At 37.9% G+C, this 27,220-nt stretch overlaps 2 protein-coding genes across 3 annotated transcripts in view; one reads left to right on the top strand and one right to left on the bottom strand.

The window, feature by feature from the left end:
• Window positions 1-27,220, bottom strand: part of GABRB3 (gamma-aminobutyric acid type A receptor subunit beta3) — a 210,762-nt gene that overhangs the window by 106,692 nt on the left and 76,850 nt on the right. Inside the window, exon 2 of the mRNA XM_072135693.1 lies at window positions 5,877-5,924. Coding sequence (XP_071991794.1) covers window positions 5,877-5,924 — 48 coding nt within the window. The remainder of the gene's footprint in view (window positions 1-5,876; window positions 5,925-27,220) is intronic.
• GABRA5 (gamma-aminobutyric acid type A receptor subunit alpha5) overlaps window positions 19,131-27,220 on the top strand; it is a 122,890-nt gene continuing 114,800 nt past the window's right edge. Inside the window, exons 1-2 of one of the 2 annotated variants that reach the window (XM_072135696.1) lie at window positions 19,131-19,717; window positions 23,927-24,076. In XM_072135696.1, coding sequence (XP_071991797.1) covers window positions 23,991-24,076 — 86 coding nt within the window. In that variant the 5' untranslated portion in view covers window positions 19,131-19,717; window positions 23,927-23,990. The remainder of the gene's footprint in view (window positions 19,718-23,926; window positions 24,077-27,220) is intronic. The other variant, XM_072135695.1, reaches the window with a different exon arrangement.

Below are 27,220 nucleotides of genomic sequence, written 5' to 3'. Positions count from 1 at the left end.
TTAACATTTTTTTCACATTTTTTATGAATTTAAACATGCTAAAAAAGTCACTATCTATATTTAAGAAGTACCTTCTTATCGGACTATAAGACACACTTTGACGTACACAGGATCTCCTGAGCCCGTTTCTCATATTTTTAAAACTAAAACAAAATCTTGGTGAATTCATGGATAATAAAGATATTAAAGATAAGCTCAAGAATCAACAGGCACTGCTACATGTAAGTGTGTTTAGGATCAAAATTGCTTAGACTGATGGTAGATTTTCTTTAAACTCAGAATCGGGCCAGGGGATGGGTCCACAGAAGAGGTTGCTTCTAGAACTTGGTATGAAGAAAACAGTCACTTTAGGATTACAATAGAAAAAAACTAAATAATGGAAAGCATCATTGCCTTCACTACTAAAACAGATGTTGATACAGCTGACGTACTCCTTTCTGCACAGAGCATGCATAGAAAACTCTCCTTAGACCTCAGTGAGTAGACTGGACTTTTGACAATTACATACACTGATAAACAGTAAAACTCAAGTGGATGCCATTGAAAACAATGAACAGTGTTTTGGTTTAGACTATATTAGACTACTGTATTAGTGCAGATGGGAGACCATAGTACAGATTTGGATTTAAGGATACGAAATTTCAAGTTGTGTGATCCAAGTTCTCTTTATTGTACTAGAGATGTCCTAGGATATGTGACAAATAAGGAAACCATTTTTTTTATAAACTACCTTAACCCCTTCGTGCTCCGCGGCGGATATATCCGCCACGGAGCGCAGTGACTTAGCGCTCAGTGGCGGATATATCCGCCACGGCTCCTATGCCGGCTCGGCTCTGGATCAGAGCCGAACCGGCATCGGGAAACACGGGGTGCCGGCTGTAACTAATAGCCGGCACCCCAGTGTAACACCCGCGATCGGAGTTGTCTCCGATCGCGGGTGCTTAACCCGTTAGATGCCGCGGTCAGCGCGACCGCGGCATCTAACAAGTATCTGGGGGGTCTTTCCCCCACGATCGGCCCCCCCGAACCGTTTTCGGGGGGCGCCGATCGTTGCTATAGTAACTCTGGGGTCCGATCTGGACCCCAGAGTTACTAGCAAGAATTGCCAGTAAGATGGCGTCTGTGACGTCATCTTACTGGCAAAGTGCCAGCCTATGCAAGTGCATAGGCTGACACTGATAATACTCTGCAATACATGAGTATTGCAGAATATTATCATGAAGAAGCAATCAGAAGATTGCTTCTTCATGTCCCATGGTATAAAAGTGAAAAAGTAAAAAAAAAAGTTATTCAATAAAAAAATAAAGTCATAAATCACTAAAAATGCCCCAAACCCCCAAAACATATAAAGAGACATATAACTCAAAAAAAAGTCTAAATCATAACACAAACCCCACATATATAGTATCACCGCGTCCGTAACAACCCGTAGAATAAAAGTAAATCATTATTGAACCCCCACGATAAACGCCGTAAAAAAAAACTGTTATAAACCCTCCAAAAATTATGATTTTTACCTTTTCAATCCCACAAAAAATGATATAAAATGCGACCAAAAAACCATATGTACTCAGACATGATACTGGTGCAAAGTACAACATGTCCCGCAAAAAACAAGCCATCAACCAGCTCCGTAGCCAAAAACGTAACAAAGTTATGCCACTTGGAAGATGGCAATACAAAAATTATAGATTTTTCCCCACATTAGGGTTTTGTTTGACAAATTTAGTAAAACGTAAGAAAATATATTCATGTCTGGTATCCCCGTAATCGTATCAACCCATAGAATAAAGATAACATGACTATTAGTCTATACGGTGAACACCAAAAAAAAAAAAGTCAAAAATCCAGTACAGAATTGATGCTTTTCTACTCCTGCCCTCAAAAAAAGTTCCTAAATTTTCAACAGTAGGTGATACCAACCCCAAAATGGTAACAATGGAAAAAGCATCTCATCCCGCAAAAAAAATGCCGTCACATGGCCCCAATAACGAAAAAGCGAAAATTTTATAGCCTTCAAAAGGGGCCAATGAGGAAACTAAATTCCTGGCAGCTGCAGCGCCCTCCTTCCCTTCTGCGCCTCGCTGTGCCCCCATAAAACAAGTAACGGCCACATGTGGGGGGTCTTTGTACTCAGGAGAAATTGCAGAACAAATTGTATGGTGGGTTTTCTCTTTTTATATTTTGGAAATGTGTAAATTTTGGTGCTAAATGAACGTATAAGGGAACAATATGACCATTCTAAATTTCACCTCCATTTTGATTCAATTACTATGAAGATCTCAAGGGGTTAACAATCTTCGTAAAAGCTGTTTCTGATAGCTTGAGGGGTGCAGATTTGAAAATGGGTTGGTTATATAGGGGGTTTTGATGCTAAATATGTAAAATTTCATTCAAAACTGTATTTATCCCCAAAATAGTCAATTCTGAAAATCCGGAAAAGCGCTATTCTATTTGCAAGCCGCGTGACGTCAAAATAAATTATCCAGATATTTCAGAAATTATGAAAATGTAAAGTAGACAAATGGGAAATGTTATTCAGCAACTTATTTAGCTGGTAAATCTATCTGCCTGAAAACGTGATGATTTAGAATTTCGAAAATGGCAAATTTTTCAAAAAATTCATCACATTTTCTTTTTTTTGTAAATAAACGCAAAACTTATCTGCCAAAATTTACCACTAAAATGAAGTACAACATGTGGGGAAAAAACAATCTCAGAATCGTTTTGATAAGTAACAGTGTTCAAAAGTTATAACCATATAAAGCGAAGCAAGTCAGAATCCAAAAAATCGGGCTGAGCCTTAAGCTGTAAAATGGCTGCGTCCTTAAGGGGTTAAAATACTATACGGGGTCAGTACACAGTATATTCATAGTACAGTGGCCTATTATAGCTTAACCGTATCTGAATATTTCCATACCATGGTACCCTCAGAATAAGAATCAACACTCCTAAGTGGAATTGTTATGAATGCCCAGAGAACAGTGCTTGGTTGGGTCCCCAGTGTTTAAAGAAATACTTCACAGAAATATAGTTGTTAAATTAGCAGGAACAGAATATCTCTGATCCTGGACACTCTGGCAGGGGGAAATGGCAGAGCAGATGTCTCCTTCATGACAGGCTGAGCGGAGATGGAAAATAGTTAACAATTTTTATTAAATTAATTTTATGTGTCATTTTTCTTTATCTCATTAAGAAATAACATATTTAGCCAATTTTCTTCTGAGTACACATGATATTTTTACACTTTCTGAATATATCTTACAGAATATTTAATGGAGCCATGAGAAAATAACCTCATCCTACAAAAACAAGTTCTCATATTCCAACGATAGTGTGATAATTATTAACAGGTAGGTATGAAAAAACAAAAGCAAATAAATGCAAACTGGCTAATGAAAATGGAGAACACAAATGGAGCACAATTATAGCTGATTCCACATGGATTCCAATCCTCAGAGGAAATCCATCTCTCCAGTCTTGGCTTGCTCTGAAAAAATCTGATATCTTGTTTTGTTGATCCTCATCTTATACATACAAAAAAATTGCTGAACTGTTCAGAAAAAATTGTAGTCATTATTTGTGATCTGTGCCAAAATCATTGGAGTGCACATATAGCAACCTTTGCACAATAAATTACCTATCCACATGTTGTATTGTTTCATTGTTAAAATGATTTTTATTATATGTAATAATAGTTCCAATCAATATCCATAAATCACTGAAGCACAAGACCAAGCAAATGTTTTTTAAATTGTGTTTTTGTCCTATCACTATCATTATAATTTTTCAATGTGGTCAAATGTGTTAATACTAATATACTTAAATGGAATTTCTATATTCAGATATTAAGCGTCTCCTCTTAAATACCTACTTGGATAAACCATATGAAGGAAGGGATTTTCTCTAAATCATTGATGCTAGTTGTTCTTTATTTAGGCCCACTGAATTCGAATGTCCTCTTTTTGTGGATAGAAAGTAAGAGTCCTCCTTACGGAGACTGCCAATTAAGGCCACCATGTAGGCGTGTCTTATAGCCATATGGGGATTTTGGGAAAATATGCAAAGTTTTCCAGGATGGGATAAGGAAAACCATGCCTCTTTTAGCTACCATGTAAGGCAACTCCCTCAACATCAAGCATGACCTACAAAAAGCCTTATGACATGATGCCGGATTGGTAAAATCCCATGGACCAAGCGAAGTGCAGAGGATGGGAGTCCTTTCATCAAAGTGAAATATGTCAGCAATGCAAACATTGAAACATCTATTTGCCCTCCCATCCTCTGCACTGTACTCAGTCCATGGACTCTGAACAGCACCCAGGTCTGACTCCATAGACCTAGCACGTTTGTGTGCAGATTGTAACCTAAAGCTCTTGTTTATGACCAGAAGAAACAAAAATGCAATAGCATGGCTCAAAATCTCCCTACTCTTGTCCGCTGTGCAGTCTAGGAAACAATTGCAGGTTGACAATTCCTGACTACAGTAAAACATAAACCTCCAAAACTTGGAATTGTTACAATGTGCACTTCTCTCTGCACCTGAAAATGATACAGGTATAAATAGCGCACCCTGCTGACAGCTATTGTGGGACTTACTACCTCATTTGTAATATTATTTATTAGATATTTTACACTAGTCCTTTGTTATAATCTGTAGATTATAGTCTGGAGCCTTTACCCAGGTGATACTGTAAAATCAGCAGCTGTTGTGAAAGACAATGCAGGATAAAGATGTAATGCAATACCTTAAATGGTTTAAGTGGATTTGCGCTTTGTGGCGATGATAGATGAGCAAAGATGTTCAAAGACGTAGCTACTGCTCATGTGCAGAACCCGGCTTCGCAGACTAGTGCAAGCAGCTACCAGGAGCTGCGCGCTAAAGATGCATTGGTGATCGGAACACAAGAGGCTACTGGGGCGTGGAGTAGCACGCCGTGTAGCCTCAGCTCCAGATACTCCACACTCCAATAGCCTCTTTAGAACATTTGCATATTAGTGTAATTCAAATGTATTAAAGTTCTGGGCCACAAACTAATTAGCCCTAAAAAGGGCTACGCTACTCTACCTTAGAGAATCCTGCCACCGGACCTACCTTTATAGGTAATCAGTGGTGGTAGGTTTCCTTTAAGGCCCTTGGAACCAGAAGCAGCTCACAAGCTATTTCTTGTTATTAAACCTTCCTACCTACAGAAATATAATACTGGAATATGGAGAGTGTTAAAGCAACATAGGTGAATAGATGAATGGTGGATACAAAGCTTCTGTTGACCTGACTCCAGGGTCCAATTCAAACAAAGAAGAGGAAAAAGCTTTGTTTAGCTATCATATTTTGTACAGCATTTCAGCAGCTCATTTCAGCTTGAGAAGGACGTCAATGAGCAGCTGAAATGTTGCACATTTTATGATGGGTGAATGGAGATGATAGATCACATGGCATTTGCTACTTTTTTGTTAGAGATATATTTATACAGAGATCATTATATAGTTATGGAGACATTTAGATACATGCATGCATGTACTTCTAAATATATTAATGTTACATTTGTAATAAGACTATATAATGTGGAGAACTTATACTTCCATGTCAGAGAAGACGAGGCTGAGAAGCACCAGTGGTCTATAGAAAATTTGGCAGTTGCTTTCTAGCCATTTTGACATAGGGCCCGCAAGACTGACCACCACTAACTTAACTTTTAGTCATATTTATGAAATGCAGTGAATATATTTGCAATGTATAAATGCATGTATGGCTATAACCATGAACCCTTTGAACCCTATAGTTCTCCGAAGTACCTCAAGGATTTATACTATGTACAGCACGATACATTAGTCATTTACATGTTATCTTTATTTTTAATGCACATAAGCCATACCTTGTATCATAAATTGCATAGAGTTTCTTGTTTTCTTCAACTGCATTCCTACAAAAGAAAATACACATTTACTTGATTTGCATTCTGGAAAATTATTATTATAGTAAAATGTATCCATATGTGTGATTATAAGAATGATTGAAATGGTTTCATCTTTAATGGACTTTAATGTGTGTGCTATCGTAATTGTTCTTCCATTATGAAGTCTATTTATGTTCTGATCATTTGACCTGCGTAGTGACTTTCTGAATTGCACAGCATCAGTTGAATGGAGTAGAAGTCGCCTCTCTATGTAAGCCAATGCCAAACCCCAACAAAACCTTACAATAGAGGAGTATTAAAATTAAGCATGTCAAATCTGTCAAAAGTAGCAGCAGTATTCTAATGAGTGCCATTTCAGCTTCACTGGCCTGTGATGTCATCCATCAGTCTTTCTTTTAGTCACATTACCAAACTGCATCTCATTTACACTCAAGAAAACAGGACTGTTGCTGCAATACTCCACACAACCACTATAAATATACATGTTTTTTTCAAAGACTTGGCTTTGAGTGATTTAGTCTGTGTTAAGGGTATGTCAGGGGGATTCTATGCTTATACAATGGCATACATCCTCCTGTTCAACCCTAAAAAAGCACAGCCCCAAACATATAGCAAAAGAGATTCTGTAAGTTTTAATAATATTACCTATGGATTAGAAAATCTACAAAAATACTACTAGGAACATGTTAGAGTTTCCTTTAAAACAAAAATCTGGGTTGCAACTAAGATAGCGTATAAAGTTAAGAACTGTATACACAGTAGAATAGTCAAGAACACAAGCCAGATATCGAAAAACCATAAGTACAGGCGAATAGCAAGCGAAGTGCAGATAAGAATGCTACCAAGAAAACCTTCAACCAACAATCAGGATAGCACACACAGATAATTTATCAGAGTAAGGAGTCTGCTCCAGGTGAGAGGAACAGAGCTCTGAAAATGAGAGTGGTTAACTGGTTGCTGGTACGGAATGAAGTTTGCAGAGATCTGTGCAAGGTAAATTCAAGCAGCAGTCCAGCCATAAGGCACTGTTTAGACTGCCGACTGAAAATAATCAGATAGAATCAGATAGAACATCTTCTCAAGTTGACAGTACCAACTGTAGAAGATCCAGACACAACTGGAGGTTCCAATTATAAGACTCTTTGCGTTTGGTTTCCTGATGGATAAGTTTACATGCTACATAAATCAAACATTTACTGTATGTATGATGTGGATGTTACAGCTTTTATAAATTAGTTATGATTTGGCATCATTGATCACCATAATTAACTTAGAAATAAGACAAGGCACGAACCCAATAAATAGTGGTATAATAAGAACATGAGGTCTTACAATATGTTTTCTTGTAGTTTATCTGTTTTTATGGGTTTTCCATACTCTGCTATGAACATTTTGTCTTGGAATATCTAAGGTGTGACTAGCATGCAGATTGATTACAAACAAAGATAAAGTAATAAAAAATACAAAAATAAAGAAAATACGATAGACACTAAACTAAGACTAAAAAACTGAGTAATATTTCAGTGATATTCATGAACCTGGATATATGTATATTCTACCATATATTTCAACCATAAAAACATAGTCTTATGTAAGGTTAAGCCTCAAAAGATCCCTGTTCTAACATACTGGGGCAGATTTACTTATCCGGTCCATTCGCGATCCAGCGGCGCTTTCTCTGCGGTGGATTCGGGTCCGGCTGGGATTCACTAAGGTAGTTCCTCCGACGTCCACCAGGTGGCGCTGCTGCGCTGAACTCCGCAGAAATGCACTCAAGTACACCGGCCTATTCCTAGTGAAGGTAAGTGCAAGCTCTGCAACACTTTTTGCTTTTTAAATGTGTCGGTTTTTCTGAACCCATTGGGTTTTCGTTCGGCCACCCCCCCCCCCCCGATTTCGGTCGCGTCCATGCCAGCGCCGATGCGCCAAAATCCGATCGCGTGCGCCAAAATCCCAGGGCACTTCAGGGGAAATCGGCGCAAATCGGAAATATTCGGGTAACACGTCGGGAAAACGTGAATCGGGGCCCTTAGTAAATGACCCCCACAGTATTTACAATGCAAAAGCAACATTGATGAATGAGTGGCAGAGTTTACAAAACATTTGAACCTTTCACTAGCTTTTACCCCACTAAATTTTCAGCACCCTTACGTAGGTTATAAAATATAATATCTACTATTCCCTTTTTACATTTCACCCATTTACCTTTAAAAATTTGCCTCCAAATCCATAAGTAATTTAGTGAAGATGAGTCATTTTATGCCTTAGTATCACTTATCTGAGGCTGTCTTCAACACTTTTCAGCTCATTTTCATATGGCTTTGGAGGATAATTTTTATAAGTGGGTTTTAACATTAAAGAAGAAATGCTAGAAGGATATTTCAAATGCTAACGGAGGGTTATGGTAGTTAAGGTTGGGTAAAAGTTGATGAAAGTATCTATTTAAGTAATAGGTGCCAGAGAAGAGTACTATCAAGAAATTCTGTCGCCTGTCAGATGTAGGTAAAGTTAAATGTGCTTTATTCCTGCCTTTACCATTTATCTGAAGAGAATGGCTCAAATGTACAATGCTTCTTGTATTTAATGTATTATTGTAGTTGTCAAAAAAATATCTGATATCCTGTCTGGTGATCCTAACCAGGGGTAATGTCATCACCGATTCAATAATAAATAGTGTTATTGCCAACCACCCTACATACCAAAACTTGTGCTCCCTGCTGTGATTGACTTCATGGGTTTCTCTCAACATCACAGGGAACTCTAAGTGATGGACCATTTAACCAATCACTGCTGAGTTTGGACATCATTCCAACCAGTCATTGGGTGGGCTGTCTCTTCTTGTGTTTTCCGTAGTCTCCTGAGATATCTAGGACATTATTCTTTTTTTACTGAACACATTATCTAAGAGATGGTATGCGTTTTTTTTCTTTTTAGACAAACAGAGAGTTTATTAAATGATGTTCCCCTGGCCTTTAAATTTACAAAACAGATTTTCACATGACGGCATTAGAATGGTACTTCTAGAGAAATAGGTCAGCAAGTAGAAGACGAAGAGCGTCACCACTGCGTTCAAGTTTATGCTTGAGAAATACTGCACTTCGCTGACACTGAACAAGGCATCATCATCATATAAAGCCTAGATGGCGGACAGACCGGAGTTAATGTACAGCAGGAGAATCTATACATTCACATTCCAATGCCCCTTTACCTTTAAGGCTTTCCCTTTAAGCCTGACACATTTCAGCCCGGAATTAGACAATGTGGCTGGGTACAACAATAAACATTGCAGTATCCTAAAGCTTTATCGAATATTAATTCTTCTTTTTAATTTTTTTTTTCTCCAAGGAAAATATATTACATGAAATTTAAAAAATAGAAATCTCTATATTTATAAACTGTATTTTCTTATTGTTTATATCATTCTAGTATGAAAATAAGTAATCTGGAGACAAAAACCTGAGGGAAATGCAGTCCTTCAAAACTGGTTCTTAAGAGATCTTTAAAATTGGATACATTCCAAAATTTTATTTACTAAAAAGAAGGGAGGGAAAGAAATTTGTAAATTAAAAAAAGAAAAAAAAATTACAAACACCCCTACTGCCCTGGTAATAAGAACAAATTTATTTTTCTTTAATTATAACTAGATGTTCCCTGGCAAAAAAAAATCTCCCTGCGGAAGGTGCTTTATGTTTTGGGACAACCCATTACTGGGCAAAGGGAAGGTGTATTCACCTACCCCCAGTAGTCCAATCCAGTGGCATGACTCGCTCTCCCCGCATCTCCCCGCTCCAATGACTCTTGAGACCAGTAACCAGTAATTAAAGGAATGTAAATGTAACGTCCGTGCTTAAATGTTGCTCTATCCGCAGTTTGCAGAATAGATGGCATTAATTTGTGTGTGAACTGTGGCTTGTGTTTGTGTTTGTATTAACTGAGCCACACCCTGCTCCTTGCATTTCAGTCCTGTCCAGCAAGGCTTACTAGCCTGCCTTATATACCTGCCTACTCCCATCATACCTTGCTGGTTATTTGTCTTACCTGTGTATCTAGTGCTCTTACTATCTTGTTTGGTATTCTGTGTTTTGTATCCGATTCTGTACCTTTGCAGCCATCTTGATCTTGACCTGTCTCCACTTGTCTGTCTGTATCTGGACCTGACCTGTATATAACCTGTTTGATCCTGACCTGTATATAATCCACTTGATCTTGACCTGACCTGTGTATAAACTGCCTGAACATCTGTATCTGTTGTTTGTCCCTCAGTATCATTTATCTCCTAGTGTTCTCCCGCTTTCCCTGTCTCAGTCCTGTGTTAGTATTCTGTGCGCCAGTGTAAACACTGGTCTGTTCCTGTCTGTATTCTGGTTACCTGTCCGCTCCACCATCCAGCAGCTACCAGACGAAGTAAGTCTTCCTGTCATCTTGTAGGGTCACTCAGGGACCGTCAGGTTCCTGATAGTGGGTTTGCCCTTATTTGCTTTATCTGGGTTTATCTGCTTTAGGTAGGGTCTTAGCCCGCAGGGTGAGTTCGCCACCACTTACCTAGTCTGACAGCTAGCGCCAAGCTTGGTTGTGGTTGCGCGTTTGCTGGACAGGTGCTGTCAGTAAAGTCCAAATGCTTTACTGTTCCTGCACCTGTAGTCATTACCGGTCCCAATGACATGTGACCAATGAGACCAGTTATTTCCACAGGCTCAGGAAGGTAAGTTCTCTTGCCCACGAGTAGGTTTGATGAGTCCAACTCACACTGCGTGCTTGCCGAAACGTCCAGCCCGAACGCTCAGCAACCAGAAACTAACACAGCTTGTCAGTTCAGCTCCAGTTGCCGAACGTTCATGTCGGACGCTCCAGCAAGCACAAAATGCAAGCTTGATCACTAATGTGACCAATGAGACCTGTAACTGATACACCGGTAGTGCTTTACCGTTTCATACATGACCAATGAGACCACTGAATTGCCACAGTCACAGGTGCCTCAATAACCTGGTCACAAGGCCAGGACCAGAGATGGTATGTGTTAAAGAATGTATATTCATTTTACCTAACATAAAGCAAGGCTTTATTGTGACAAATGTATCAGAAATGTATCATTGCTAATGGAAGTGTCTAATAAACAATCTGTATATGATATCTTGAATTCCTATCATTGGAAAGAGGGTTGCAAACAATGTCCACACAGGGTTGCAAACAAATATTCATATAGAATATTTATAAATGGTTCCCGATAAATGTACTGAGTCTTCGATTTCTTGAAGTATTACTGCAGTGCTATAAGAAGAAGCTTTATGATGCAATATGATCACTTTCTGCTCTGTTATCTAAAACCTATAGTTATAGTTTTCATCCTCACAATGAAATAAAGCACAGACCTGGCAGTTTTCTTGCAGTTTCTTAATAATGTAATGTATGTTGTAGTATTTGATACAAAAGCAAATATAAAGAAACAATGTACTCAGTCTTATATTAATAAGAGAAGGAAAAGTGGCTTGTGCAGTATTTCTGCTTGTAGACATTTTACAAATCTGCATCAGTTATTTCCTGGTATTATTCCACCAGCATAGCAATAGAGATGTACTGTGCGTAATCAGGATTTAGGTTTTATGGTTTAGGGAAAAAGAGCCATAAATTGTGTACTAGCGTTTTTGAGTTGCTGAGATGTGCACTTGACAAAGCACGTATACTACTGCATATTGTAGCTATCTACGGACTGTAAGCATTTTTAGTAGTTGCATGCAGCTTCCTGTCTGCAATATTGGGAAAATAAAATAAAAATAAATGAGAAAACTATGTATTATGTATGTTAAACTATTACAGGTATACATGTTGCTGCAGCACCGAGGGTTTAATGCCTGGAGGAGCACAATTGGTGGTCTGCAAAAGCTCTAAGCAGGTGGGGAAAATACAGAAAGTAAGAATGTGTTATAACGTGTTAATAATTTATTTTTATCAATTAACAAAAGTAAATGTACAAAAGTACATAAACTCAAAACAATATGTGTTGAGATCACTGCTTGCATCAATATGAACTTTTACAAAATCAGGGATTTGGTAGTTTTATAGTCAGGTGAATGTTTTACCAATTATACGAACAACATTGGGGTTTAAAATTGAGTGAGCATCAGCAAAGGCTTCTACACAGGTCAATTTGTGGAAAACAGTTAATTTTTTTCCCGAAAATAAAGATTCAGAAAGCACACTGGGGTTTCAACATAGGTTCTAATGTAGTAGGACATAACAGGTATCACTGAAGACTGTCATGGCAGATTGACCAAGAAAACTTAGTGCACCAGAGTTATTTTGATATATGCAATACTATTAGGGAGGCAATTGATTGCCTGCAAATATAGCAACATACACCCAATAGGGGTTACTTATCAGGGCTTCTGCTAGTGAAATTAAAAGAAACCTACCATCATGCCTGTACCTAAAAAAGTAGATCCGATGGCAGGTTCCTATAGTCTGCACCAGCCCTATGTTATTTTTGAAATGTCTGCAAAGCTGTAGTTCTGCGAATTTGCAGCAGCTCCTTCTTCGTAGAAGAGTGTGCACAGCTACAGAGAGAAGCTACAGAGAGGAAGGATCAAGAGAAGCTACTGAGGTGTATTGTAGCCATAACATCCGCTCCACAGCGCACTACTCCATGCTCCAATACCCTCTAGACAAAATTTGCATGTATCAAACATAACATTTTTACAAGCTTCTACCGAATTAATTAAAAAAATAATCAAAAATACTATAGGGCTAGGGCAGACTAAAGGAACCTGCCATTGGATCTACCTTATTAGGTAGATCCATGAAAGCAGGTTTCCTGTAAGAGCTATTTTCAGTGAAAAGAAGAAGTATTCCTGAAATGATAACATGGCCCCATTAGACCATCATCGAGTTTATATGGAACTTTATGAGCAGACAGAAGGATTTGATCAAGCATACATCTGCATGTGGTGGATAAGTTGTAGCCTTTCATTGTTAGGACGAGTTGGGAATCCATCTGAAATTTCCCTACTATGTGGGCTAAAAACAGTCTTTGATGTGCCTCTCCATGTTATTCAAGCACCAGTGACAAGTAGTCACTAATTTAACCCTACATTATTTCTCAATAAATGAAAAATACCTGATGGTAGATTCTAATACTTACCTCCCTGTCCTGTTTAATGTATGAAAAAGCTTTTTAAACAACAAAACAGAGCCTTAGGCACCCTACAATACATAATTTATGCACATCCCACCTCGCCGATTGACACATTCACACTATGCTACGAGAGCGGATGATGTCACCAGCTCTCTTTCTGCTATTCTCGTGCTATGCGCGATGTTAATAGTTGAATGTAGTACGACATTGCTATGATCGCATATAGTGTGATAATAGCAGTGGGAGAGCCAGTGATGTCACCAGCTATCTTAGCATAGTGTGGGTCCGTCAAAAGGGAGTACAAAAGGGAGTGCAAAAATTACACAAAAATCAGCAGAGCCATGAGGTACTCAGCAGAGCGCCTCAGTCTCATTTGCATAGTTTTGGAAAGTATCATGGTATCAGTAGACACATCTATATCAGAATACTCACCTCTGCCACTTACAGGGGAAGTCAATATTTTGCATTTTTTATGAAAATGTAAAAAATGACACCTAAAGTTCTAAGCCTCATAACATTCTACAAAAATGACAGGACACATAAAAACCTTGTCAACATAAAGCAGACAATTTAGTAAATGTTAGTTCTCAAGTTATTTGGGTGTTATGACAATGTGTCAGAAAAGTAGAACATTTTGAATTTTGAAAATTGAGAATTTTGAAAATTTTTGCTAAATTTTGTTTCTTTTCTCTATAAATAAGCAAAAATGTCACCCAAAAATTTCAACTAACATGAACTGCAATGTTGAAAAAAATGGGCCCTGTTGGGATGGTGCAAAATGGCCATTTCATTAAGGGTTAAGGGTATTTCTTCTGATGCAACCTTTTCTAAGAAGATTTCCTGGCGCAGGGGTTGGGCAGTGTAATCTGATCCTGGATGCTAAATCACTTGGACACTCTGCCCAGACATGGACTACAGTTTCTGAGTGGCTGCAGAGGGATATTGCTTCCTGTGCAAACCATCGGTACCCTAGGTCTTGGGCCCGGCCAAATAGATATAGTAGTGAAGTGCAGTATATAAGAGAACAAACAATCACATGTATGTGTCCCCTTGTGAAAAAATGTAGTATAAAGTAAAAAGAAAAAACTAAATTAAAAAAAAAGTGTAAAAAAAGTGTAAAAATAAAAAAGTTTCAAAAAAACAAACACACAAAAAGGGCACACCCCTTTCAAAAAAAAGTATGTGTACCTCCCCTCCCAAACTAACCCAAGCTACAAACCTATACTAGTATTTATCCTGTACGACAATAAATTTTACAAAACTAAAGGAAATACGCTGCTCAAATTGACAATTTTTAATCACTCATCGCACAAAAAATTATATTAACTGCAATCCCAAAAAGGTTATTAGCCCTAAATGTGTACAATTAAAATTGTCATGTTTTTTATTAAAAATAAGCCCTCACACTAAGCCATATTGACAAAAAATGTAAAAGTTATGGTGCTTGGAAGGTAGAAATGCACAATATTTTATGTTATTATGTTATTTAGGTTTAACAATAGGAGCAGAAAATTTTCTTTACAAAAAAACAATGTCAAATTTACATTCTTTTTAAAATATACTGCACAGAAAGATTAAATGTTCCTCAGTAGGGCAATTTAAACCCCAAAAAATTGTGCTAAAAATTACATTTCATCTCCAAAACAGGTATAGTGGACAGAAAAATAAAACTGAAAAATGGCCTGCTCATTAATGATCCAGTATCACAAGCCCTATTCTCTGTAAATATTACTATAAGTAGTTTCTATTTTACAGCCCTCTCTGTTGCTGACCACAACTAATTTTAGATTCTTGACAACCCATGAAATAGCCTCTTGGGAGTTAGCACAGGACATAATACATCTGTGGCACACAACTCATTGTCATTAGCCACACAGTCCCAAAACAAAAAAGGATCTACTGTACCTACTACAGGTTTACCATCAGCCATTTTAATATGCCGTCTCATAAACCCAACCAGTCTTTTTTTTTTTAAGAACTATAATAGTGCCATCAATGTGGGGCAATACATTAGCAAAAGGCAAAGGAGCAGAGAGAGAAAAATGTGCTGTATGTGTGTTCCGAATGCAAGGGTTGGCCCTTCATCCCCCAATGTAAAACCATACATACATGATAAAAAAAATTAGTACTGTAGTGTGCAGTTATAGTGATAGTATTGTGTGCAGTGATTATATATACAGGCGGTCCCCTACTTAAGGACACCCAACTTACAGACAACCCATAGTTACAGACGGACCTCTCTGCCCGCTGTGACCTCTGGTGAAGCTCTCTGGATACATTACTATAGTCCCAGACTGCAATGATCAGCTGTTAGGTGTCTGTAATGAAGCTTTATTGATAATCCTTGGTCCAATTACAGCAAAAAATGTTTAAACTCCAATTGTCACTGGGGCAAAATAAAAAAAATTGTCTACAACTTCAATTATAAAATATACAGTTTCGACTTACATACAAATTCAACTTAAGAACAAACCTCCGGACCCTATCTTGTATGTAACCCGGGGACTGCCTGTACAGGATTGGAGCGATAGTACTGTGCAGTGCTTATATATACAGGACTGGAGTAATAGTACTGTGCAGTGCTTATATATACAGCATCAGAGTGATAGTACTATGCAGTGTTTATATATAGAGGATCAGAGCAATAGTACGGTGCAGTGTTTATATATACAGGATCGGAGCGATAGTATTGTGCAGTGTTTATATATACAGGATTGGACTTATATAATTATATATAGGATCAGATTGATAGTACTGTTCAGTGCTTATTTATACAGAATTGGAGTGACAGTACTGTCCAATGCTTTTATTTACAGGATTAGAGTTATAGTACTGTGCAATGCTTATATATTTATTTATATATGATCAGATTGATAGTACTGTGCAGTGGTTTTATATAGAGGATTGGAGTTATAGTACTATGCAGTGCTTATATATATATATATATATATATATATATATATATATATATTTATATATATATATATATATATATATACATATACAGAATTGGAGTCATAGTACTGTGAATGGCTTATACATACACGCTTGGGAGTCATAGTACTGTGCAGTGCATATATATTAACATACAGAGTTGGAGTGATAGCACCAACCATATTTTTTGTATGGACCATTCATATATTTATATAAATTAATCATGTCCCCTCGTAGTCGTCTCTTTTCCAGACTAAATAAATCTAGTTGTTTTAATCTTTTCTCATATCTTAGACCCTCCATACACCTTATCATTTTTCTGGCTCTACGTTGAACCCTCTCCAGCTCCAGGGCATCCTTTTTATGGACCGGTGCCCAGAACTGGACAGCATATTCCAGGTGAGGCCGAACCAGAAGGGTCTAGATGCCTTTTTACAGCTAAATAACATTGATGGTTATGTTATATAGAATTGTTTCCCCTAAATCCCTACCTCATCCAATCCCTTCCCTTCCTTGGTTGAACTTGATGGACATGTGTCTTTTTTCAACCATATAAACTATGATACACTATGCAGTGCTTACATATGCAGGATTGGAGTGACAGTACTGTGCAGTGCTTATATATACAAGATCCCAGGAATCTTTTGCAATAGTGTTTTTCATCTTCACCTTTCTCACCTATGTTTATTGGACCTTCGACTTCACTCTTACCATCCACTTCTTTCCCAACCATATCTAGGACTTCTCTCGTTCTTCCCCGATACTCTGGAAAACTCTACCAAAATGTGTCAGACAGTCCACCACCTTTCAAACCTTCAAATGTATCCTGAAACCTGTTCAGGATCACCTACAACAAACAGTAACTGCTTGGCTCCCTCACCTTGTGTCTCCAACATCCTTCCCATATAGATTATGAGCTCTCACGGGCAGGGTCCTCCTTTTACTTGACCTGCCCACCCTGACTAACAATACCTGCTGATAAAGGGTTACAAGTCCTCCTCATATCACCTAAAAGTAGCTGCCAGTGAGACACTGTACCTTAATTACAGTCTTATTATGATATGCGAATTAGATTCTATGACTTGTGTATTTTGTATTCTCACTCCTGGGCTGTCAGTAAACCATGCCCCCTTTTTTGACTGACAGCTCATACATAGCCTACATTTTGTAAATGTAAAGGGTACAAGACTTTTGATGACATCACCCTGATCACATGACAAAATCTCCTTAATAGTAAGGAGGCATAAGGCATAGAGAGGAGTAGATGGAAGGGCCCAGACAAGCTGGACACTCCCCTTTTGATGCCAGGTAATATAAGATAAAATTGATTTATGCGATGTGAAGGAAACAATTTTGGCTAAAAAAAGGGCACTAGGTCTTTAATATGGCTCTATAGGAACTTGTCACTAGCTGTATAGCTCCATAAATAATAATAATAATAGGAGCAATAATGGGAGTGTACATATATACAAGATAGGATTGATAATACTGTGCAATACTTATATATATAGGATAAGAGTAATAATACTCTGCAGTGTTCATACTGTATGTATATGTATTATAGAAATAGAAGAGCCCGGTGCAGGTGAACTCTCATGTTTAAAACGTCTATGTCTATTACCACAGGATTTCTTTCCAGTATGTAATTAGACACATAAAGAAGGTCCACGCATAAGCTGCATGCACCACATAATAGATATTTTTAATTCAAGGTTGCTTCTTTTTTTATCTTAGATGACTTGTAACAAAGCATATGCCATGTAACATAGCATATAAAAATCATAAGCATTCAATGTAAAAATATGGAAATAAAGGACATTATATTTTTTCAGATCACTAAACTGTGTTCACTGTCATGTATTTATCTAATGTATCAAAGAAGCTGCCTCTAAACTCTGCAGATGCTATTCATTCATTATAATGGGAGCGCTGATATTCAATGTAGGAAGACTGATTTATTGCGTTTTGGCTTTGCATAATGGTAATGTGTTTTCAGTAGTGGATTATAATATTGGCGATTTGGACGATAATGCAGGGCCTAAACCTTCTAGGGGAGCCCATGGACACCGAAACCACCCACCAAATTTTAAACTGAAAAGGACCTTCACCCATGAAATCCTTATAATCTGTTTGTGCTTTTAATACACATTTCAGATTGAAATCAGGCAGAAGGGGTACATCCTCCATTCCCTATGAAGCTTGATTCCAGTATGATATCTACGAAAAGATTCCAGACTGACAGGGGCTTTAATATTCATACAGCCCAGGGCCCATGACAGTCTTAATCCGCCTCTGAGCAGTTTTGTTAATATTGGGTAGATATTATTCACTATTCTATTGTACATAATTTACCCAGATGCAACCATTTCATGTATTTCCTATATCCTACAGCTTGCAGTATACTTCACACTCTATCAGTTTTTACAAGACCATTGTTACATAGTGGACTGTGTTAATGGCATGCTGAGTTAAATATGTTTCCAAGAAATGAAAAACTGGTGCCAACAATATATTTTCCGGCTGCAGCGGTCAGAAAATGGAAAGACAATGGATTGTACACAGATCCCCTTTGTTAAGCAGTTGGCTATGGAATTTTTCTGATGCACTGTGTATTTTATAGTATAATCGCTCCACCCACAGATGAGACCCAGAAATCTCACATTATTAAACAATCAGCCAGCTTCCCTTGTGGTAACATAGTGACCTCTATTGGTGGAAAATCAGATTGCACGGACAGATTTTCTGTATACAAAATGCTGCCACAAAATCCGAAATTGAACCATTATCAGTGCTATCTATCTCTCTCATATATAATATTTTATGTATCTCATAAATATCTATGCACTTTGTATTCTATCTATCTTTCTACCTATCTAGTTCTATAATTAATTAATTATTAATTGGTAGGACTGTATAAACCTGGATAGTATATCATTTCTTTTTGTCTGATAATTGGAATGATTTGTGTATGGGAGATGGAACATCATACAGAGGTTGGAGTCTGCAGTAAGCAGTGTGATAGATTTGTTACTGGTACAGACTGTGCAATGTAAACCAAGGCTATGTGCTGCATACAATGCACACACTGCGGTTTTTGAAAGTACATTTAACCGATGTATAGGGATGCAATACAGCTGCCAGTTTAACTCGTGCAGCCAAGGGGAAATCCATACATTCAGGAGAGACCAGCACAGGGGAAGGGCTCTTTTTAAGGAATGAGAAGCGGAATCCAAAATGTGGCAGCAGCACATGATGTAAAGCATGCACATGGAGAGGACTGAGATCTATCCAATGTCACCCAAAGCTATCATCACTAGCTGATCAATGAGGATTGCTCTAGCAGGCACACAACCTGCAGCTAGAAATGGGGGAGAGGAGAGATGTGTGCTCCATGCTGGTGGTGGGGCTGATTCCTGCATGAACTTGTGGATTTCTCAGGGGATCTCATTATGAGGCTGGGCAGACTCTGTAATGCGGGTCTCTACAGAGATGCCAGTAGTTCCTGCACAGTAGTCCATGGACTGTGGAAGGACAAGTAGACAGAGAAGACCTGTTCATGAATAGAAGGACTGGGAAGCTGAACATCCCTGAGGGAGGAGCTGAGCAGGAGCAGGACTGTAGGGGCCACCAGCAGCCTCAGCACCGCGTCTACTGAGCCAAGGTGTGAGGTGAGATGATGAAGAACATCTGACATCCCCTCAGGCTCCTCGGATAGCAGCGAAGCAAAGCTCACAAGGTAAGTCCCAGGCTTTGTGTCTGGCTGCTATGCATGTCTTCTATAGAGATCATGTCTGTAATAAGTCCTGCACCCGACACCTGCTGAGGGATCCCTGCACCAGACACACACATGACGCTACATCATTTATTGGACACTTTGCAGACGCGGCTGGACTATGCTGCAAACGCAACAGTGCATGCGTCTTTCTAACAAGTGGCACATGGGCTGCGATATGTCTGACACCATTCCATGTGTGACCTTTGTGTGACAGAAGCCGCAGCGATGATGGAGGAAGAGGCTGATAGATGAGTTTGGTGTGTGGCTGATAATACACTGATATGCTGCAGTTCAGTCATACTGGAGATACAGACACCAAAAAATGACCCTTCAAGGCGCTGTAACCCCACACTATAAGGATAAGGACTTACACAAGTAACACCAAAAGCAGCTAATACACAATATCTACAGCACAAATGTAACTATTAATCGAAAGATATCCCTCACATAAGTAGATACAATAGTAACCTATAAACAGTGAGGCAATAAAATTATTGTGTTGGAGCTAATCTTATCACTGTGAATATGTGCTGATGGTTGTACAGGTCACAGTGTATAGAATAGATAAAGCACTAACCAAGTGACCACCTAGAGTCACTAATACTACATGCTGATGGTTGTACAGGTCACAGTGTATATAATAGTATAGAATAGATAAAGCACTAACCAAGTGACAACCTACAGTCACTCATACTACATGCTGATGATTGTACAGGTCACAGTGTATGGGTTAGATATAGCACTAACCAAGTGACCACCTAGAGTCACTAATACTACATGCTGATGGTTGTACAGGTCACAGTGTATAGAATAGATAAAGCACTAACCAAGTGACAACCTACAGTCACTCATACTACATGCTGATGAGTGTACAGGTCACAGTGTATGGGATAGATATAGCACTAGCCAAGTGTCCACCTAGAGTCACTGATACTACATGCTGATGGTTGTACAGGTCACAGTGTGTAGAATAGATAAAGCACTAACCAAGTGACAACCTACAGTCACTCATACTACATGCTGATGAGTGTACAGGCCACAGTGTATGGGATAGATGTAGCACTAGTGAAGTGACCACCTAAAGTCAATGATACTACATGCTGATGATTGTACAGGTCCCAGTGTATGGGTTAGATATAGCACTAACCAAGTGACCACCTACAGTCACTGATACTACATGCTGGTAATTGTACAGGTCACAGTGTATGGGTTAGATATAGCACTAGTGAAGTGACCACCTACAGTCACTAATACTACATGCTAATGGTTGTACAGGTCACAGTGTATGGGATAGATAAAGCACTAACCAAGTGACCCCCTACAGTCACTACACCTACAGTCACTAACACTACATGCTGACTCTTGTACAGGTCACAGTGTATGGGTTATATATAGCACTAGTCAAGTGTCCACCTACAGTCACTGATACTACATGCTAGTGATTGTACAGGTCACAGTGTATGGGATAGATAAAGCACTAACCAAGTGACCACCTACAGTCACTAATACTAAATGCTGATGATTGTACAGGTCACAGTGTATGTGTTATATATAGCACTAGCCAAGTGAACACCTAAAGTCACTAATACTTCATGCTGATGGTTGTACAGGTCATAGTGTATGGGATAGATAAAGCACTAACAAAGTGACCACCTACAGTCACTACACCTTCAGTCACTAACACTACATGCTGACGCCTGTACAGGTCACAGTGTATGGGTTAGATAAAGCATTAAACAAGTGTCCAACTACAGTCACTGATACTACATGCTAGCGATTGTACAGGTCACAGTGTATGGAATAGATAAAGCACTAACCACGTGACCACCTACAGTCACTAATACTAAATGCTGATGATTGTACAGGTCACAGTGTATGTGTTATATATAGCACTAGTGAAGTGACCACCTAAAGTCACTAATACTTCATGCTGATGGTTGTACAGGTCATAGTGTATGGGTTAGATATAGCAGTACCACATAATAAAAACACTTAAAAAGTGCACCATGCAAGGTGTACTTGACCTCCCAGGACCAGTGTGTCCTGGGCTCCCCAGCCCCAAGCCGACCAAGTCAAAACGACAAATGTGTGATGCAGGACAATGAGGGGAGTACTAAATACAGCTGAATAACATCAAATTGCAACAGGCAATATGTGCATACATAAAGTGACCGGTGCAAAAAATAAATGAACCCAACAGTCCTGTATATAGTAGCCTAAATGCCTGAAGTATACGGTACCTAATGTGGATCCATATGGTAAGGTGAGAGAAGCAGAAAGGCAAGGCACTTTCTCCGACCTTGCCTTTCTGCCTCTCTCACCTTACCATATGGATCCACATTAGGTACCGTATACTTCAGGCATTTAGGCTACTATATACAGGACTGTTGGGTTCATTTATTTTTTGCACCGGTCACTTTATGTATGCACATATTGGCTGTTGCAATTTGATGTTATTCAGCTGTATTTAGTACTCCCCTCATTGTCCTGCATCACACATTTGTCGTTTTGACTTGGTTGGCTTGGGGCTGGGGAGCCCAGGACACACTGGTCCTGGGAGGTCAAGTACACCTTGCATGGTGCACTTTTTAAGTGTTTTTATTATGTGGTTTTGTTGTTACTGTGTTTATGTATTAATAAAGTTTTTTTGATATTACCTTAGTCCATCATACGTATCCTCTCTTTTGTTCTTTTGTTGGTTACATGCTCTCCTAGGATACGTGGACTTATTTGTTATCTGTATACATTGGTAGTGCCTGTCCTATTCTTTGTTTGGTCACAGGTCACAGTGTATGAGTCAGATATTGCACTCGCCAAGTGACCACCTACTGTCACTAATACTACATGCTGATGATTGTACAGGTCACAGTGTATGAGTTAGATATTGCACTCACCAAGTGACCACCTACTGTCACTAATACTACATGCTGATGATTGTACAGGTCACAGTGTATGGGTTAGATATTGCACTTGCCAAGTGACCACCTACTGTCACTAATACTACATGCGGATGATTGTACAGGTCACAGTGTATGGGTTAGATATAGCACTAGCCAAGTGAATACCTACAATCACTGGTGTTACTAGTTACTGACAAGATAGGTCACAGTACATGATTAGGGTTCAGAACTATCAAAGTGAACAGCTATATACCTCCGATTGTACAGGTCACAGTACATGGGTAAGATTCAGCACTAGCCAAGTGAACAGCTATAGTCACTAGTGTTACATACTACTAATTGTACTGTTCACAGTATAGGAGTAACCGTTATCATTAGGTAAGTGAACAGCTACATACAGTCACTGGGGGTACAAGCTGCTGATTATACAAATGACAGTACATGAGTAGAGTTCAACACTTGCCAATTGAACACCTAGATACTTCTAATTGTTCAGGTCACAGTAAATGAGTAACAATTATCATTAGCAAAGTTAACAGCTACAGTCACAAGTGTTACATACTACTAATTGTTCAGGTCATATTAAAGGAGTAACAATTATAATTAACCAAGTGAACAGCTACAGTCTAGGTGTTACATACTACTAATTGTACAGGTCACAGTAGAGGAGTAACAATTATCATTAGCCAAGTGAACACCCACAGTCTCTGGTGTTATATACTACTGATAGTACAGGTCAAAGCACATGAATAATTCTTAGCATTAGAAAAGAGAACAGGCATTGATGCTACATATTACAGACTGCATGGATCATTGTTCATCACTATGACTAAGTACTAGCCTAGTGAACACCTATAGTCACTGGTGTTACAAGCTACTGACAACATAGGTCACAGTACATGATAAGAGTTCACAACTAACCAAGTGAGCAGCTATAGTCACTTTTGGTACATGGGGATTTTAGATGGGGGTCACAGTACTGATGTGCCAGTTAGCAGTAGCCAGATAAACAACCAGAGTAACTGATGTTACCTACAGATGATTGTACAGATCATATGCCATAAGTAGGCTTCAGAACTAGCCCAGTGGACACCTACAGTGAATTTTTAAAGGTCTTATTTGTTATACTATAACTCTCTGTACTGTTATATTATTGGTAATAATGAGTTTACTTTGCTACCTTTGTAATCCATTCAGTTTTACAGTTTTTACCATCTCTGTCATGATATCAGACATGCCATTTTTCATTTCCATCTTTTTCTATTTTTAGAGTGAGTGTGGACAAAATCCTCAGCATCTACATAAAAGGCGATCTGTTCACCTTTATACTGGAGATGGACTGTGCAGTAAAGTCATCTTCTGCGTTCATCAAAAAAATACTTGTCTCCTGTTATCTTTTAAGTTTGCACGTTATGCCCAGGTAAGTAGCTGCTATTCAATGCAATGTAAACTACCTCTTAAAGGGGTTTTTCAAATTTAATACTGGAACAGCTGAATAGTGTAAGGTCTCTGTGTCTCTCTTCCACAGATCAGATGCCAATGACACACCCAATAATAGGTCATTGGTATATAAATTGTCTGCCGGCTTTGAAAATCCATTTAATAAAAAAAAATAAATAAATAACATGTGATGATCATAAGAAAGTGTGTTTAACAATTTATAATTGAGAACAAACTACTGTATATTAAGTAAAATGAAGTAAAATGCTTTAGCAATGCTTATTGTAGCCATCCATTAGATGATTACATCATTGATCTAAGGAACTAGTGACACAAACTCAATACAAAGCGAAGATTTATTTTTGATAATTACAATGAAATCATAATTTTAGGCTTAATGATTTTACATCACCTTGTAATGCTAAACCACAGCAGACCATTTTATGTTTGCAGCTTTTACATTATAAGCCAAAACATATGTAGGGGGAAACCTTAGTACAGGTTTAGTCAAATAATGCAAGGAATAATCTCTATGGGTGCAGAATTATCATTCATACAACAAGCATCCAATTCTGCTTTGCATTATATGAATGTGTTATTTGTAAATTCATGATTAGTACTTCTGTATAATCCATTTTATTTCTCTAGTGTTTGATATCATTGCAAAAGGTATAATCCATTACAAAAATGACAAATTGTACAGATTATAAGCCAAATATGACACTTAACCATAAAAAATAAATCTGATTTAATAGCCATCAATAGATTTACAACATTTTCCGTATTATAAACGGTTACAGTATTTGACAGAAAAGGGATTCCTTAGTATCATACGATTTTTCCCCACACTTTAATCTGTATTAAAGTGTTATACAGTTTACTACTGTATAAGAGCTCATTCACAAGGCCAGTCAGGTGGACGCACCACAAAATATAGCATATGTCCTATATTTTGGCAGATTTGAGGCTGGGGGAAAGAGCACACAGTCATATGAATCCTAACACCTATTAGTCACACATGATTGTAACATGTGGTTAAAGCTACATGCATCCATTCATGATCATAAATGTTGTTAGTGACATCACAGAAGTACTAAGGCAAAATACCAGTAATATTGTGAGTTGTATGATATGAACATTTACAGGATCTATAAGTAATAGGCTTGTCAACTGCACACTGGTGACTTGGCAGTGAAATACTGTATATTACCACAGCAATCACAGTGCTTTTTTGTTGCTAATGTTCTCTGTTAAGGTACAGAAGAACAACATGTAATCATAAGATCAGCAGAATCTGAATAATATGAAATATTTCAATGATTTGCATACTGTATGTAACTTTAATAATGATGGTTGACTGAGCACTTTTGTAGTTAAAATTAAAAGGAACTAACAGTCTAAAAATAGCATAGATTATAAGATTCTTCATTTATCGTCCCAAATGCACAGTAAAGAAACATTTAAAGTGTAATTAAACCTTTGAGTGTAATTAAACCATACCCAGAACCTTTCCCTTTGGGGTGAATATATACTATACTGTATACTGGCCTGTAAAAAGTTTAGTTATTTGAAGCATTATCAGGTTCTTTTTTCTCACAGCTGTAATGGAAACATGACAGAAAGCTGATTTATACCAAGTGCTTATATAAGGAATAAAGTAGAGGAACTTCACAAAAACAGTAAACTATATTCACTGAGCCACAATGCAGGGTAACAATATAAATCAAGTAAGCTATCACTATCCTGACAAGCCCAGCCATGAAAGGTTATTGATTCTTACCATTCTACTGATATATCTTTTACAAGGCAAAACTAATAGTAGAAAGTCATCTGGGATAAAACAGGGGATTTTTGACACTGACAATTCTAAAGGGTAGACCATGTTGTCCTTAAAAAGGTGGGACTCCCCAGGTGGGCGCCCCTACACCATTTAAATGCAACCTACTCTCATTGCATTCATCTTGAATGAATTTTATAAACCAAGTCACCATATGGCACTATAGTGTCATTAATTGTTATCTAGGGAGCATTATTTACTTAATTATTTGATTATCTTGTATTGTACTTATGTATGGCTTTACTAGTCATATAAGTTATGTTTTAGGGATGTTGCCTTTAAAAGTATTGGCATAGTTGTACTTTTGTACATCCATATATTTATCTAGCATAATGTTTATCTAGTCAATTAATTCTAAAAAATAATACAACAAACTACAGTAATGCTAGTGCTTGGGATTGCCTTATGATGGACTCTGCAGGAAGATTAATATATAGTCCTCTGTTAAATCACAGATAATAAAATGTGGCATAATGATGAGTTTTGCCTAGTCTGAACCTCATTTGCCATAAATTGAAATTTATGCTAACTTTGTTTAATGTTACTGTAAAAGTCATCTTTGTTATATTCCTTCATTACCTTACATTGATAATCTTGTTCTCTGTTAAGTCCATCAATAATCTAATAATCAAAGGCTGTTAAATTAATTCAACGCCCTTTAGCAATAAGTGTGGGACCAGTATAGCGCCAATGTTAATGACGTGAGTAGCAACGTCTTTCATGGTTTACCTGCTATAATTAGAATAAATATAAATCCATAAACCATTAAGACCTGTCTGTAGCCACTTATATACCTAATGCTAGTTTCCAAGTAGCAACAGGTGATTTTTTTCTATACTACATCAATTAAAAAAATCTCTTAAATAAATATCCTAAAAGCATCCTATATGAAAAGCCTAAAGGGGCTTAAATAAATAGGTCATCACTATAATAGTGGTGGGGTTCTAACATCCAGCAACCCTTACACACCATCTGATAAATAGAGAAGAAAAATATATAATAAATATAAATAAAAGGGGCCTTATGTAACCTGGTATACCACCACTCCTGCTCTTTTCTCTGTATTCATCTAATGAGAACAGTTGACCACTCTGATATTCTATAGTTATTTTATTCATACCTTCTATACATGTATATATTTTAGCCAGATAGTAAAGACAGATATTTAAAGATAAACTATGAATGCAAATGAAATCTATGTGGAGATGTGGAGCCATGGGTATATTGCATGGCACCAAATGCCTTTAAATACCTTTAAAGGGCACAATGTTCTACTCTAAAAGACTG

The sequence above is a fragment of the Engystomops pustulosus genome, chromosome 2 (assembly GCF_040894005.1).
Source record: "Engystomops pustulosus chromosome 2, aEngPut4.maternal, whole genome shotgun sequence".
Classification (NCBI taxonomy): Eukaryota; Metazoa; Chordata; class Amphibia; order Anura; family Leptodactylidae; genus Engystomops; species Engystomops pustulosus.
This window is presented reverse-complemented; position numbering and strand designations above follow the sequence as displayed.